Genomic DNA, 16,291 nt, shown 5'->3' with positions numbered 1-16,291 from the left:
GTCTTCCTGCATGGCAGGGGGTTGGACCGGATGTCCCTTTGGGTCTCTTCCAACTCTATGGTTCAGTGATTCGAAGTAATGTAAGATCAGCTCTGATATGCCCAAATGCCAAGCTGTGTCCACTGGGCAAAAATTCATGCTGCACAGCTGCTCACCCTTATTTAAATCCGAGCCTTACTGCTCTAGGTCCAACATACTGATCATTGCAATTGGGATGGGTTGTTTTTTCCATACTGATATGGGACACAGAAGCTTTGGGAGACCTGTGTGACTCAGTAGGGAAGAAAAGGGCAACTTACAAGAGCAAGGATGCTAGTGGCATATTTTCCCATAAGCTCCATGGCTTCTAGCTTTCCCTTGAACTCTTCATCCTCCGCAGAATACCGGTATCCAAAAGCCACGGCGCATATCACATTGGAGACTGCATTCGTGATTGCTAATAAAGGATTATAAGGCTGCCCTGCAAGTGAAGTTATTTATATTCATGTTAATAGGACTGCCTGGTTAATGCTACGAGTGAGACTTCATGACGGAGCCAGGGAGATGGCTGGGGCTGAGAATCATTTATTTTTATAATAACAATAATTTTAAAACAAGCAAGACAATTACTAGACATTCCATTCCAGGATCACTGAGATTGTACATCCCATTAAATTACATATTATTCCAGAAATTGTGCATTAAGATTTGAATTGACTGGGACATGAACTATCTTTATTACTTTATCTCATACCTTTTGTGCATTCAAAGGCCTCCACAAGATGCTTGGCCTCCACTTCTATCTGGTTCTCCATGATTTTCCTCCCTACTCCCATCTTCCGCAAAGTAACTAAGCCAAATCGTCTGTGTTGCTTCCAGATCTCGCCACTTGCAAATAGAACACCTCCAGCTAGCAGGAATCAAGAAGACATTATTACACACCAGATTCATGTTAAATCTCCATTAGACAGCATAGAAGAGGCTGCTCTTAGTTTATTCTTGGTATACTCTGTGCCTGTGAAGTGAAGCACTGATGCAAAATTTCTCCATTGAGCTCTCAGATACTGTTCAGAGTGAGGCATGTTGTACCAAAACCCCAACAGGCGCTGTGCCTTCAGGATTGGATGAGCAACTGCATGACATAGGCCTATGACAAAATCTCACAATGACTATGAAGACACAGCATGCACAAGACTTTAGCACACTTTTTAGGATGCAGAACTCATGCAAAGACTTGTGAGATCCAAAATCTCATCTGAAGTCTGACGAGACCCCAAATCTCATGTCCATTCTTGCAAGACCATAGAACTCATGTGAAGATTTGCAAGACCCCATATCTATCTATCATCTATCAAGGACAGTACTAGAGGCAGTAAAGAGAGTCACCTCCCTATCCTACCCAGCCAGCAACTGCACCAGACTTGGAAAAGGCTGTTGAAGAAAGGACAGGGAAATACACCTAGTGATATAAATGGCATTCATAATTCTTCTCATCCCTGAAGAAGAGTGGGAAATATAACTACAGTTCTTTCCCCATGAGAAATGCAAGATAATTCAAAGGTCTTGTCCCTCTCTCAGGGCAGAGCTCACTCATTCCAGTCCTATGCTGATTAACTGCACCGAAGCAATAAAGCAATAAAAACATCCATAAAAATGAATTTCAAATGGAAGTGCCCACACAGATACTTAATTTGCAAATGAACTATCTGAAAAGTATCATAACTGGGTTATCAGGTGGCAAATTTGTTGCCTCTTAAAGAGAAATTTAAAAGGGGTGAGAAAACAAAAATCTGCATGTTTAGCAATCTGCAGCTAATGATTGTCACATCCATAGGCACAGCACTGCATTCGTTTGTCCATCCATCCATCTATCATCTATCTATCTGTCTATCTGTTTGTCTAATCTGTCTAGTCTGTCTATCTATCTATCCATCCATCTATTTGCCTGCTAACTTTCTGACCTGTCATTTGTGGCCAGAACTTCAGCACATGCCACCTTCCCTCCCTTTGCACCATTATGCCTCACTTTTCATCTCAGCAGGACATTTCAGTGGATAACAAAATAGGAGATTATGAATTCCCCGCAACAAAGTACGGGATGAAACAAACGGTCCTGAAGGGGCAGTGTGACACCACCCCTGAGAGAGCCAGATTGGGGCCATGGCAACCACACTCCACAGCCCCAATCTGGCCAGCTTCCACCCCAAATAGGAGCTGAAAAAGGCTGCTCCTATTTGAGGCTGAAAAAAGCCATCCTTTCCACCATGGTGGCAGCTTTTCTGCATTTCTGCTGTGTGGCATGTGTAAATGCTGCACCACCAAAATGCCGTGAAGCCAGAGCATGTGCAGTCAGCCATGTGGCTTCCTAGAGGTGTGGGGGCACCATCAGAGTGTACGATGTTTAATGTCCAGATGCCACCCCCAAGCTGGTGCAAAAGGGCAGTCTGCTTTGCCCCTAAGAGAGGTTTACAGTCTTTTTTTTCTTGGTGCCTCCAAAAGGAGGGAGAGAATCTTGGGGTTATGCAGTAAAGTTTTGTTCAACAAACATTACAGTGTATAAATCTCTTGCTTGGAACCACACTTCTAGTCTTGCTCACTGTGCATAGACCATTGGGAATGGATTAGAGGTGCATTGTTGGCCTGTCCCATGTCATTGCTGAACTATTCCCTATATTAAATTATGCCTAGATTGTGCTATGCCGCCCTTGTGTTGAGTACCATTGTTTCACAACCCAATAAACCACCAAATGTGTTGTTGATGTAAGCTGCCTTCCAGTTGACTTTGACTCATGGGAACCCCATGAATGAGACACCTCCAAGCCCTTCTGTCCTCAGCTACTCTGCTCAGGTCCTGCCGGCTGAGGTCCATGGTTTCCCTGACTGAGTCTATCCATCTAGTGTGTAGTCTCCTCTCTTTGTCCCTGCAAACATGAGTCTCTGCTTCAAACAAACATCCAGAATGCAACTGCCCTTTTGTGGATTTAATAATGCCTTTTAAATAAAAATAAAATTTTTATTTATATACCGCCCTTCCAACAGATCAGGGCGGTTTACAACAGGTTAAAAACAGTAAAAAGACAATAAAACCATACAACAATTTCATCAAAAAAACAAAGACAAAAAAGCCCCGGGTTAGCCGATCCCTTTGCCAGTGCAGAGGAAGGAGGCCTAAGGGACTTTAAACAGGGAATGCAATCCCAAACAGGAAGGTCTTTAGGTCCCGTCTGAATTGGGCCAGGGAGGTAGCTGAGCGGAGCTCTATGGGCAGCGTGTTCCAAAGGGCCGGGGCGGCGATGGAAAATGTCCTCCTAGTAGTGGAGACAAACCTCGCCCCGGGAACCCTAAGTAATTGCTGCCCAGATGTTCTGAGGGTGCGGGGCGGAATGTATGGGGAGAGGCGGTCCTTCAGGTATCCTGGGTCCAAGCCATTTAGGGCTTTATAGGTCATCATCAACGCCTTATATTGCGCCCGGAAGCGAATGGGCAGCCAATGGAGATCTTTTAGCACCGGTGTTATATGGCTGGCCCTGGAAGTACCAGTGACCAGCCTGGCTGCCATGTTCTGCACCATTTGTAGCTTCCGGGTTTCGTATAAGGGTTGCCCCATGTAGAGTACATTGCAGAAGTCCAGTCTCGAGGTTACCAGAGCATGTACCACGATTCCCTAACTCCTGTTTGAGGGGAATGAACCCTTGGTCAAGTGTATGGATTAAAAGCTACAATGCTATGCAGAGTTGCTGATCTGACCTTGCTATGTATGAACAACAGTGGGCATGACTACAGTCACAGGAAAACCTGGATTACATCTGGGTTATCATGATCTGGAGTGGCCATGTGCTTGTCTTTGAGATAACTGTCCACAGAGGTCTCCCTGTCCAACTCATCCCAGTCCGATGAATCACAATACGCATGGCTACGTGGCTGTGGTTACTCTGGACTATTTCCCTTCCCGCCATGCACATAAATGTACACACTTCTGCCCACCTGCCAAAATCCCTCCTCCTGCTCCACAACCGTGTGTCTGTGGATCCAGGTCCATATATGCACGCAAATATCTTGATTTTCCACACAAAACTAGGATAATTCCCCACTTTTAAACTCTGGATTGAAGCTCTTGAAGCAATGAAAAGGCTCAGACATGGCCCCAATAATCCTGTATGTTGTGTGGACAGCTTACTATGAAAACTGGGTGAGACGGTTTGATTTGGCCCATGGAGATGAATCCACGGACTCAAAGGGAGAAACAAAAAAAGGAGAAACAAAAAAGAGCACAGCCGGTGAAGCAAAGAACAGGTAAGAGCAGGCCTTTCCTGTTGAGATAAATCAAAAGAGAAAAGTAGACATCTGTACCATCTGTACCATAGCAAAGTTCAAGATCAGATGCACGATCAGATTGTTCCTGCCAATCTAGTTCCAAGTATACACTTCAAATCAGTAAGCAAGGAAAACACTTTTTCATTTCACAGGTAACACCTCTGATTCTCATCTTAAAGTGCTTCCCAGGTGGAAGATGAAGGGACAGAACAAGTGTAAAAGGACCCAGGAAAAACAAGGAAACAATGCAGCAAAGCCATTTAGACAATTAAACGTCCCTTTAAGAGGACCATCTTGGTAGATGAAAGGAAGACAGCTTGAGTCTCCTTTATCCAGAATTCCAAAGTTGAAAATACTCCAAAAACCAAAACCTTTTCACGGATGGCTGAGATAGTGACACCTTTGTTTTCTGGGGGCTCAAAATACAGAAACTGTGTCTCGTAAACAAAACAGTTAAAAATATTGTATAAAATTAACTTCAGGCTATGTGCAGAAGGTGTATAGGAAACATGAAGGAAGTTTGTGCTTAGATTTAGGTCCCATCTCTATTATGTACATATAGGCAAATGCAGTCCTTCCTCCACTGTCATAGTCTTCAGACCTGCGTCCCTCACTTATGTGCGAGAGATGAATGGAGGGAGAATTAATGGGGCGCACGTCCGCGGTGTGTGCTCCCACGCCTATATTCAAGCCAATGGGGAATGAATACAGGCAAAACTCTGTTTTCGCAAGGGAGTCTGGAACGGATTCCCGTGAAAAAGGAGGGGTGACTGTACAAGTATTCCAAAAGAAAAAAGAAAAAGTTCTGGTACCAAGCATTTTGGATGAGGGAGATTAAATCTACACCATCAATCTGCTTTAAAAAAAAAACTTGTCATTTAAAAAAATGTAAAATAAAAAATTGCGTGTCCAATAAAGAACAACTACTTAATCGTGACTCTTTGCATTTTTAGTGAGGAGTGATCATTCAGAGGTCAGACACATAAAACAGCAACATCAGATTAAACTGCAAATGGCAAGTATTTGTATCCACTTGGAGAATAGCACTGAACTGAGGATGTGGCAACCGCAGCAGGACAAACGTTGTCCCCATTTTCAAAATAGGAATTAAAAGGAGGACCCATCCAATTACCCCCAGGTTAGTCTGACATCAATACCAGGAAAGATTCGAGAGCAGATCGTTAAACAGAGAGTTCTCTGTAAGCATTTAGAAAGGAATAGCATGATTACTAATCATCAGCATGGATTTCTCAAGAACAATCATGCCAGAATAATCTTATCTCTTTATTTGATAAGAATCACAAGCTTGGTAGATGAAGAGAATGCTGCTGATGAATCATATCTTGATTTCAGTAAGATTTCATTTGACAAGTTCCTCCAGGATATCCTTGCAAAAAACCAAAAAACTAGTAACATATGGGCTAGACAATGCAACTTTTAGGTGGACTTATATTTGGTTGACCATCTGAACCCAAAGGTGCTAAGCAATGGCTCCATTTCATCCTGGAGAGAAGTGACCAGTGAAGTGTCCAGTGGGGCTCTGTCCTGGGCCCAGGGCTATTCAACGTCTTTATCAATGACCTGGATGACAGAATTGGGGGCATCCTTATCAAATTTGCAGATGACACCAAATTAGGAGGAAGCACTAATACTGCAGAGGACAGGATCAAAATTCAAAATGATCTGAATAGACTAGAAAGCTGGGCCAAAGCTAACAAAATGAACTTCAACACAGAGAAATGTAAGGTACTGCACTTAGGGTGGGAAAAAATGAAATGCATAGCTATAGGATAGGGGATAATTAATTTTTTCTTTAAAACATCACATTTAACCAAATTCTCACTTCAACCACATACTATATGTGTGTATGATACTGTGTATGATATTGCAATTTAAAGGTATAATTTTAATTTTGCTAGTTGTTTATGTCACAGCTATTACCATTACATTCAGTAATATACAGGGATCATGATTAATGAGTAATGTTAGTACGAAAGCATTACTAAGGGTGGTGCAGAATGGGAGGAGATCAATGGCGTGGGGTGATACCATGCGTTACCTCCCTGGGTGATGCCAAACCTAGTAATGCCACTGCTCAGAGCCCTGTTTTATGTACAGAAAATGCTGTGTATTCAGCATTTCTTGTTGTTAACTGCCTCAAGTCGGCCTGACTCATAACAGCCCTGCGGAGGAGACATCTCCAAGACCCCCTTGTCCTCCACTGCTCTGCTCAGGCCTGGCAAATTCAGACCCATGACCTCCACGGTTGAGTCCAGCCTTCTGGCAAGAAGTCTTCCTCTCTTTCTACTACCCTCTTCCTTTCCTTTCATTCCAAGCATTCCTAAAAAAGACAATACTTTTTTCTAATGAGTTATGCCTTCTCATAATGTGGCCAAACCATGACAACCTCAGTTTTGTTATCTTGGCTTCCAGAGAAGGTTCAGGATTGATCTGTTCTAGGACCCAATTGTTTGTGGGTATCCTCAGCACTCTTCTCCAGCCCCCCTTCTCAAAGGAGTGGGTTTTCTTCTTATCTGCTTGCTTCACTGTCCAGTTCTCCCATCTGGTAATGGGGAATACAATGGCTTGGACAGTTCTGATTTTAGTGTCCAGCTGTATATCTTTACAATCTAGATCTTGTCTAGTTCTTTCAGAGCTGCCCTTTCCATTCCTAGACTTCTTCTGATTTTTTTTTTACTGCAGTCTCTGCTATGGTCAATATTTATTCCAAGCCATGGGAAATGTTTGACTGCTTTGATCTTCTCGTTTCCCCAGGTCGAATTTATGTAGATCTTCCATGGACATTATTTTTGTTTTCTTAATTATCAACAGTAAGCCTCCCTTTGCACTTTCTTCTTTAACTTTCCCTTGTAATTGTTCCAAGCCTGTGATGTTTTCCACTAGTAGTATGGTGTCATCTTCATATCGTAGATTGTTGATGTTCCTTCCTCTTATCTTTACTCTTCCTCTTTCTGAGTCTAAACCTACACTTTGGAAAATGTTTTCTCCATATACCTTGAAGGAATACAGAGTTAAAATACAGCCTTGCGTGACCCTTTTACCAATTGGGAACTATCCAGTTTCTCCATATTCTGTTCTAACAGTCTCCTCTTGTCCAAAGTACTGATTCATCATTAGGATAAGAAAAAGTGTTGTGGCATTCCCATTTCAGAGAATCATAGAATCCTAGAGTTGGAAGAGACCCCAAGAGAGCCATCCAGTCCAACCCCTTTCTGCCATGCAGGAACTCTCAATCCAAGCATCCCCATTGACAGATGGCCATCCAGCCTCTGTTTGAAGACCTTTAAGGAAGGAGACTCCACTACACTCTGAGGAAGGAGTCTATTCCTCTAACAGCCCTTACTCTCAGGAAGTTCCTCCTAATGTTGAGCTGGAATCTCTTTTCCTATAGCTTGCATCCATTGCTCTGGGTCCTAGCAGAAAACAAGTTTGCTCCATCCTCAGTATGACCCCCGTCAAATATTTAAATTTCTTTACGAGCATCCTATAGCTTTTCATGATCTGTGCATAGGCCCTTTTTATACACAAAACCCGGGGACTTTTTCTACAAAACAACAGTATGTTTCTCCACAGAATAACTTCTGAGCAAGACATCAGATACTGGGAGAAAAGTACACAATTCTTTTGCCGTTCTACTATTTTTCCTGGCTGTCAGGGAACCTGTTTTGTGATTTGGAAATTAAGAATTGAGAATTCCATCCGTACTCAGACACAAAGCCAGATGCTATGGAGCCGCTTCGTAATTTGTTATAAAAAACACCAGAACAGCTTTGAAATTTTCAAGATTGTTTCCCCATTCTATTTATGGTTAACCTATTGCATCACATCCAGCAGCAACAACAACAACAACACTGACAAAGTTATCCTCCATCCTTTTGTAGGAGCTAGTCTTGGCAGGTTTTCCAAAGAACAAAGTGTTAAGGAAAATGCAACATGGGACATACAGTAATAGAAATAAAATATGTATGTGAAAGTCACAATGGCTAAGCAAGAGCAATTAAGAAGCTACACAGGTGAAAAAGCTAATGTAATTTAGAAGTCTTGAAAGTCAAGGACAGAATTATAGAATGTACAATTGGAAACACCTGAGATTCATTAAGTGTACAAGGTAAAATGATGAAATACTTGGGTTGGTCTTAAGTGTGGGTTGAACTATGTGAACCAATCAAAATGAGTGAACACACCCACTGGGTGGAAACTGACTAGTGGGTGGTGATTAACAATGGCTATAATAATTGCAATGTTTGCCAATGTTTTTTGTTGGGTAGTTGGAGTGGTTTGGAGATATTGTGGAGTATTGTAGAGATTGTGATTTGTAGGGCATATAGTATTTATAGTAGAATAAAGTAGATCTTTTATATAAGACTATTGAGTTGTCTGGTGTCTTGAGTGAAGATACAAGAGCCAGCAGGATCCTGAAGAAGTGTGAAGACTTCTGTGGAAGCAAGAGTGAGAAGGCTTGGAGAGTTTGTCAGGGTCTTCAGCCTATTCTCTGAAACTCTGCTGCTTTGAAAGAAAAGCATTAACCACTGACCAAAGCTGGTCAGCTCCGCTGCATAACAAGGTGGTGAGTTAGAGCCAGAGGTGAAGAGCTACAACTCCCATCATCCCTGACACAAAGAACAGTTGAAGTTCATGATATATGGAGTTGACAGTCAGGAGGTATCTATTAGAAGGTTGTATCCTACTGAAATGCCAAATGAAAGTATTAATTTCAGTGAACTCACCTAAGCATTTCTCTGCAAAATTAACACATTGTCTACTCTCATAAATTATGAGAGTGATTATATTATAGGGTTAAGGAAGGAAAGAAAGAGGTAAGAAAGAAGGAAGATAGAATAGGAAAGGTATTTAGTTGAAGGTTTTAGATCTGGGGGTTAGGGACAAGTAAAAGAAGGGTCCCTTCTTCCATATATTGGGAAACAAGTAGGAATGGAACGTCATTATGAATGTATCTCTGGTATTGTTTTTGTCTGGTTGTTAAGTTGTGTTATTTTAGTGTATATTTGTATATATTGTATATATTTACTTTTTGTTTATTTGTTTTATGTATATGTTTTAATAATAAAATTTAAAAATTTAAAAAAGAAAAAAAAAGAAAAAAAATAAATTATATGATGCACACATTTCTGTCTTTATTACAGGCTCACACTCAGAAATATGGGATTTGGGGATCGTTCAGTCTATATAAAAGGAAAAGCAAAAGCTTCCCTTAAATAATAATAATAATAATAATAATAATAATTTATGTTTCCCTGCCTCTCCCAATGGAACTAAGCGGGGTTACACACTACTTGAAATTATACAAACATATAATACAATTCATACTCATATAAACCATTAAAACCATTAATTCATTAAAAACATCAACAATTAGGCAATTAATAAATTCAACAGACATAAGGCGGCAGAAAATTCTTGGTCATGTCATACCAGGGGGGTATGATCGATGGAAAAGTTCTGTTTTAACTGCCTTTCTGAATAACTCCAAGGAGCTTATCAAGCGAATCTCCTCTGGAAGGCTGTTCCACAATCTCGGAGCCACTGTAGTAAAGGCCCTTTGCAAGTTGACACATATTTAGTAGATGTTGGCGTGTTACACACCACCAAAAAGTACGTGCTCGGCACGCACTAGGGTTAGGAAGGGGCGTACAAAATGGTGGCACCCATTCTACATGGGCACTGCCATTTTGACGTAGTGGGAGCTTAGCGTCCACACGTCTCAGCACCATTATGATGCTGCAAGTGCGCCAATGGCGCTTTGTGGCATCATAATGGCACCACAAAAAGAAGCTGCATTTTGCAGCTTCTTTTTGTTGCGCGAGGGAGCTGCATGGTTTGGCCGCAACAAATGAGGGTGGCGGGAGACCGCCCTTTTTGGGCGGGTCTGTAAAGCGCCGTTGTTTCCATCAAATTCTTTCCTGATGTTCTGAGAGTGCAGGGCGGATTATATAGGGAGATGCGGTCCCGCAAGTAACCTGGGCCCAAGCCATATAGGGCTTTAAAGGTAATAACCAACACCTTGTATTGGTTATGGGGACATCCCTTATAATAAAGGACATTTTCCAGTCCTCTAAGGGATAAGCTTTCCAAACCTCAAAGAAGGGACATACCTTATAATAAGGGACACCTAGCAATCCTAGTAGGACCCCAAGTAAAATATGATCTACCCTTCTTACAGTTTCTTTCTTACAGTTTCTCCCCTGAGAAAAGGCTAAACAATTGACGCATGCAAAGAGTTCTTCCAACTTGATTTTCTCCCAGAAAAAAAAGACCAGTTAAATCCTTTACTCTCCTCTACAGCTTAGCAACTTACCAACAGTTCTTTTCAATTCTGTTGCAATAAAAGCAGATACTGGCCGGCCATTGAATTCATCCGAATGGTCAATGATCCCTTCTTTCACTGCTTGATATCCAGACAATATTACTACCGGTTGCGGCCCTAACCATAAAGTGTAGATATTTCCATATTGCTTAGCAAGCTGCCATTGGGGTGAGAAAACAGAAGATCAATGTTACACTCAAGCAAGCAAACTGTTTAGTATTTTTTAAAACCAAAAAACCCGACAACGACACAACACTAACAAGTCATCCTGCAGAATATACAAGGACTGAAAGATTATTACAGTATTATTCGCTGACGCCAGTAAAGAGGTAGGTACCCATTCATACTGCAGAATTATAGCCTTATGACTATAATAACTATAATTATAACTCTAACTGCTATGATTTCATCCTATTGTATTCTGGGACTGGTCATTTGGTGAGGCACTGGAGTGTTCTGGATGAGAATTCTAAATGCCCCTCTCTAAACTACAAATCCCAGGATCCCATAAACAGTTTGGGATCCTGTCTGCACTGGAGCAGGGTAACCTGGATTATCCTGCCTCTGGAAGCTCCCCAACCCTCGTCCGTTGCAAATCCCTCCATGGTGAAGCAGGGTGGCTGACCACAGACATGTCCCGTTGAGCTGACCGGTGTGACCATCACCATGCGTCACTTTGTTCAGAGTCAGAACAAGATGCCCATTGGCATTCACATGGCTGAGTGCTTCATTCAGACCTCAGAAGAAGTGACTGGCAGCAGTGATGGTTTCGCCAGGTGGCTCAGGAAGACACACATGTGGTCAGCCATCTTCAAAGAAGGCTTTTTAAAAATCCATGAGAGCTGGCTAAAATTCAATTCTGGTGCTAAACAGACTGGCCATCATCTAGTCTGCTCACACCAGAACCAGGATTGGGTCCATGCGTCATCTGGCCTCCCCACCAATGGAACAGGGGAAGTCACTGTATTTGGCCCATGCAGACAGGGCCAAAGTGAAGCCATAATGCCATAATTTTGTAGTGTGAATGGGCCCCAGACAGATCTATCAATAAAAGCTTTTATATTGATTTCATTAGGGTGAATAGCTTGAAGATGCATTCCTAAACGTTGGAGGACAGTAGAAGAAAACTGTGAGCTATAATATGGAAAGTCTAGAGTTGGACAGGAAAATGGACACATCACATGAGCAAAGGACAACTACAGCACTCAGCCCAGTTTTCAAATAGCCACCCAGAACAATGTCTGCATCTTTGGTTGCTCTGTTTCTTATATTTGTTCATTGAATAACACTGTGCCAAGTTTTCCAAATGTAATCACTTTTGTCTGTCTTTTGTATTGCTCTTGTCAAATGTGTTAACTTTTCTGTCACTGTTATCTCCCATATTTAAAAAAAAATGTGACTTAATACTATTGATATTTCACTATTTTCTTGTGAGTTAACACTCCATCTATTTTCATCCCTCGCTTTCTGTGTTTTCCTTCTCTTCCTCTGCTCTTACAGATTAGATTCTTACAGCCATCAAACAAATGGACAGCCATCCAAATCCATGCCAGCCAAGAAATGGGAGATTATCGGGTGGGAAAAGGACTTCCTTGTCCCATTCTTGTCCCATCCTTCCTGTGCAATCGCGAGAAGGACTTTCACACAACATCAAACTTATCCGGATTTTGTCCCATCCAGGAAGCAAGAGAGACAGTGATTGCGCAAAAGACATCACACTGGTCCTGTCATTGAAGTAGAATTATCCTGGCATTTTGTATTAACAGGAATTCACATTAATACAATTCCACTTCAATGGCAGGATCAGCACTACGTGTATGAAAGGCTTTCGTGAGATTGCAGTAACGGGTGGGATAAGGACAGGAGAGCAATCCCGACCCTGTCCCATCCTCGTATGATAATCTCTGTGGTTGGACACACATGTAATAATATGCATTTCTGTGTATTTCCATGTATACACCAGTAAAAACCATGACGCCTTTTTCTGTGGAGTTCAAGGAGCTTTTTTTTTGGGGGGGGGGCACCCAAAAAAAGGCATGAACTGCTGCAAATCATGTGTGGGCGAATCACAGTCTGTTCAACCGGAATGAGGAATATTTGTAGACAAGCCCAAGATTATTTCTCATTATGGGAGGGAGAGTGGCAGTGTGTGTTATCACACAAAAAGCAGAGCATTGCTGGAACAACTCTGTGGTGGAAGTGGATCCCAGGATTGCTAACTGACTTCACTGTAGGCAGAAATGGTGCAGAGTAAATTGTCAGGGAATTACAAAAGCAGTATTTCATTCCAACACTTTAAGAGAAGCATAAAGCAGTCTTGGTCAGGAAAGAGGCAGAAAAGTCCCAGCAGACAAGGAATGTGTGATGCGGCAGCTAAAAAGGCCAATGCTATTTTAGGCTGCATCAATAGAAGTATAGTGTCTAGATCAAGAGAAGTAATAGTGCCACTCTATTCTGCTTTGGTCAGGCAACACCTAGAATATTGTGTCCAGTTCTGGGCGCCACAATTCAGAAAGGACATTGAGAAACTGGAGCGTGTCCAAAGGACATTGAGAAACTGGAGCGTGTCCAAAGGAGGGCGACAAAAATGGTGAAGGGTCTGGAAACCATGCCCTATGAGGAACGACTTAGGGAGCTGGGGATGTTTAGCCTGGAGAAAAGAAGGTTAAGAGGTGATATGATAGCCCTGTTTAAATATTTGAAAGGATGTCATATTGAGGAGGGAGCAAGCTTGTTTTCTGCTGCTCCAGAGAACAGGACCCGGAACAATGGATGCAAGCTACAGGAAAAGAGATTCCACCTGAACATTAGGAGGAACTTCCTGACAGTAAGGGCTGTTCGGCAGTGGAATGCACTTCCTCGGAAGGTGATAGAGTCTCCTTCCTTGGAGGTCTTTAAACAGAGGCTGGATGGCCATCTGTCAGGGATGCTTTGATTTGGATTTCCTGCATGGCAGGGGGTTGGACTGGATGGCCCTTGCGGTCTCTTCCAACTCTACGATTCTATGATTCTATGATTCTATGAATAGGAGCGAGATCTATAAAACAGGAGGAAGGGATGAGGAGTCCTTTGGAAGCAGCAGTTTTCAGGCTGTCCTCTAGCTCTAAGAGAGACAGGCAGGAGAAACTCTGGAAGAGAGGAGGCAGGAAAACTATTCTCTGGCCCAAAACAGATGGGTAGACAGGGGTGGTTTCCGGCCACTCTGTGGGAATGGCATTTAGATGTGCACAACTCTGAAGTGCCCCTGAGATGCCCAGGGCCACCCTGGGGCCACCTAAGGTTGCCCCAAACCAGCCCCAAGAGTCCATTTGGGACGACAGTAGGAGATACCCTAGGGGCCACAGCATGTGTTAGCTGTGGCCCCGGGGCAAGTGGGCTGGGAACGGCTTCTGGCCACTTCTGGATGCCCATCTGCTTTGCTCCTCAGTCTTTTATTTCCTTTGCTTCTTTGCCTCCTTTTGCCTGACTCAGTACACTGCTGCTGTAACTTGCAAGCCCAAAGATGCAGATCTGCAGACTTCTGTGACTCCAGTCAGCGTCACCAATCCTTCTCTTACACAATGGTTTTTTGTTTAAATCATCTTTACCTGATAAAGAAAGCAGTGGGTCTGAAAACTAGAGTAATGTTTAATGCTCACTGGATCTTGTGGTATTGGATGCTACAGTAACAATGTGATCACAATAGAAAAAGGGAGGAGTATACCTAATTATACCCAATGAAAATTGACCAATAAAAGTATGGTAATAGAGTTAATATATCCAAATAAAAATCTATAAGTGACACTTTTACTGGCCAACTGAAATGCACAATATACTTGTTGCAAGCTTTTGAAGCGAATATTTATTAATTATATATCATTATATGGATTTATAAAATTATCACTCAGTTTTAAACAATACAATATAATCTACACCCAAAAATATACATCACTAGAGTATAAATCACACTTTCAGTGAGAGCAAGAGGAAACTAGGTTGAAGTGAACCTATAAGGTGAACCTATAATGAGGTTTTCTTGACAAGAGAAAAGCAACATGAATTGAGTCTTCAGTCAACAGCTCTTGATTATTTTTTGACTAATCAAAACCATTGTTTAGTATGAAACACGCTGCAGCTGCCTAGATGAGATTTGACTTCATTAATGCCCTCTTTGTCGTCTGATGTGTAGCCTTCAATTATTAGGTAGATTTGAGAAAGAAATAAAAATAACAGTTACAGCCCTTTTTATTTTTCCCACTGCAGATCAATAAGAATCCTGTATTCCAGATTCTGAAATCTTAACAACAACAACAACAACAGTAATATTTATTTCTTACCCACCTCTCCCCATGGATCGAGGTGGGGAAACAACAACATTTAACAAACAACACCAGTTAAAACACATCAATTAAAATACACATCACTTGAAAATCCTGATTTGGATTTGAAGTAAATTGAGTGTGGATCAGATTAAAATCAGGCCAGATCCAAATCACTGAACTGGACTCCAAACAAAATTGGAGAGACCCAGGCATCACCGCAAATATTTCACAAATTTATTTTCCATATCAATTTTGGCCAAAAGCCATTAGCAAAACGTTTTTAGAAAGGACATACCTTGGGCCCTTGTTATCTGCAAGGGTTTGGTTCCAGGACCTCCCATGGATAACAAAATCTGTGGATGCTCAAATGCCATTGAATGTAATGGAAATAAAAGGGTGCCCCTTATATAAAATGACAATATCAAGGATTGAGGTTTTTGGTTTGATTTTGGTTTTCTTGAATATATATATATATATATATATATATATATATATATATATATGTGGAATATTTTCAAACCATGGATGGTTGAATCCATAGATTAAAAAATCTGTGGATATGGAAGATTGGCTGTAATCAGTTGCTATAATTGCCATACAGAGCCAATGCGGTGTCATAGTTTGAGCATTGGACTAAGGCCCTGGAAATCATCATTCAAATGCCCACCCTGCCATGGAAACCCACTGCGTAGCCTTGGGCAAGCCACTGTCTCTCAGCCTCAGAGGATGGCAGTGGCAAAGGAGCATTGCCAGGAAAACCCCAGAACAGGATCGCCTTCAGGTCACCATGAGTCAGAAATGACTTGAAAGCACACAATATAGCTGCCACAGAAAATAGTTTACAAGTCCCTTCATTCTTACTCACCCGCTGATTAATTTTAACAAAAGATGTACCTTATTCAGAATATCGTGAGAAAATCCCGCTGCCATCCGCCAAATCCCTCCAATGATGGGGAGCTGGAAAGGCCCAGGAGGGTAGTTTCTGCTGGACAGAAGCTGTTTCAGGTACTGCAGGATCAGAAGCCCCAAGAGCAAAGGGAGCACCAATTCCCAGAACTCTGCCATTCTCCTGCCTTTGCTTTCTCTTTGTATCTTCCTGGAATATCTGCTTCGGCTGAACAGGTTTCTCCAACAGGTTTTGCTTTCCTCTGAGAGGCTGCCAAGTTGCCTCTGTTTTTATTCTTCCAGTAATCGTTGTTTTACTATACTAAAAGTATAATGAAGATGTACACAGTGAGCCTTCTTGCATCATACTAATTGGTAGAGGGAGGTGTTTTTCCTTGCATCACCCACAGATAGATAGATAGATAGATAGATAGATAGATAGATAGATAGATTCACCGTATATAAA

General features: G+C 41.9%; 1 protein-coding gene across 1 annotated transcript in view; it reads right to left on the bottom strand.

Annotated features, from left to right (window-relative positions):
* The window catches only part of LOC149317866 (cytochrome P450 2J6-like), a 28,213-nt gene extending 12,208 nt beyond the window's left edge, over positions 1 to 16,005 (bottom strand). The window contains exons 1-4 of the mRNA XM_089513248.1: positions 15,835 to 16,005; positions 10,631 to 10,796; positions 734 to 883; positions 300 to 460 (exon numbers count right to left, since the gene is read on the bottom strand). Coding sequence (XP_089369374.1) covers positions 300 to 460; positions 734 to 883; positions 10,631 to 10,796; positions 15,835 to 16,005 — 648 coding nt within the window. The remainder of the gene's footprint in view (positions 1 to 299; positions 461 to 733; positions 884 to 10,630; positions 10,797 to 15,834) is intronic.
* Positions 16,006 to 16,291: the final 286 nt, after the last annotated feature.

This window comes from Sceloporus occidentalis, unplaced genomic scaffold, assembly GCF_023333645.1.
Source record: "Sceloporus occidentalis isolate IW3139 unplaced genomic scaffold, rSceOcc1.0.p SCAF_2, whole genome shotgun sequence".
Lineage (NCBI taxonomy): Eukaryota > Metazoa > Chordata > Lepidosauria > Squamata > Phrynosomatidae > Sceloporus > Sceloporus occidentalis.
Note: the sequence above shows the minus strand (reverse complement) of the source record. Positions and strands in the feature narration are given on the sequence as shown.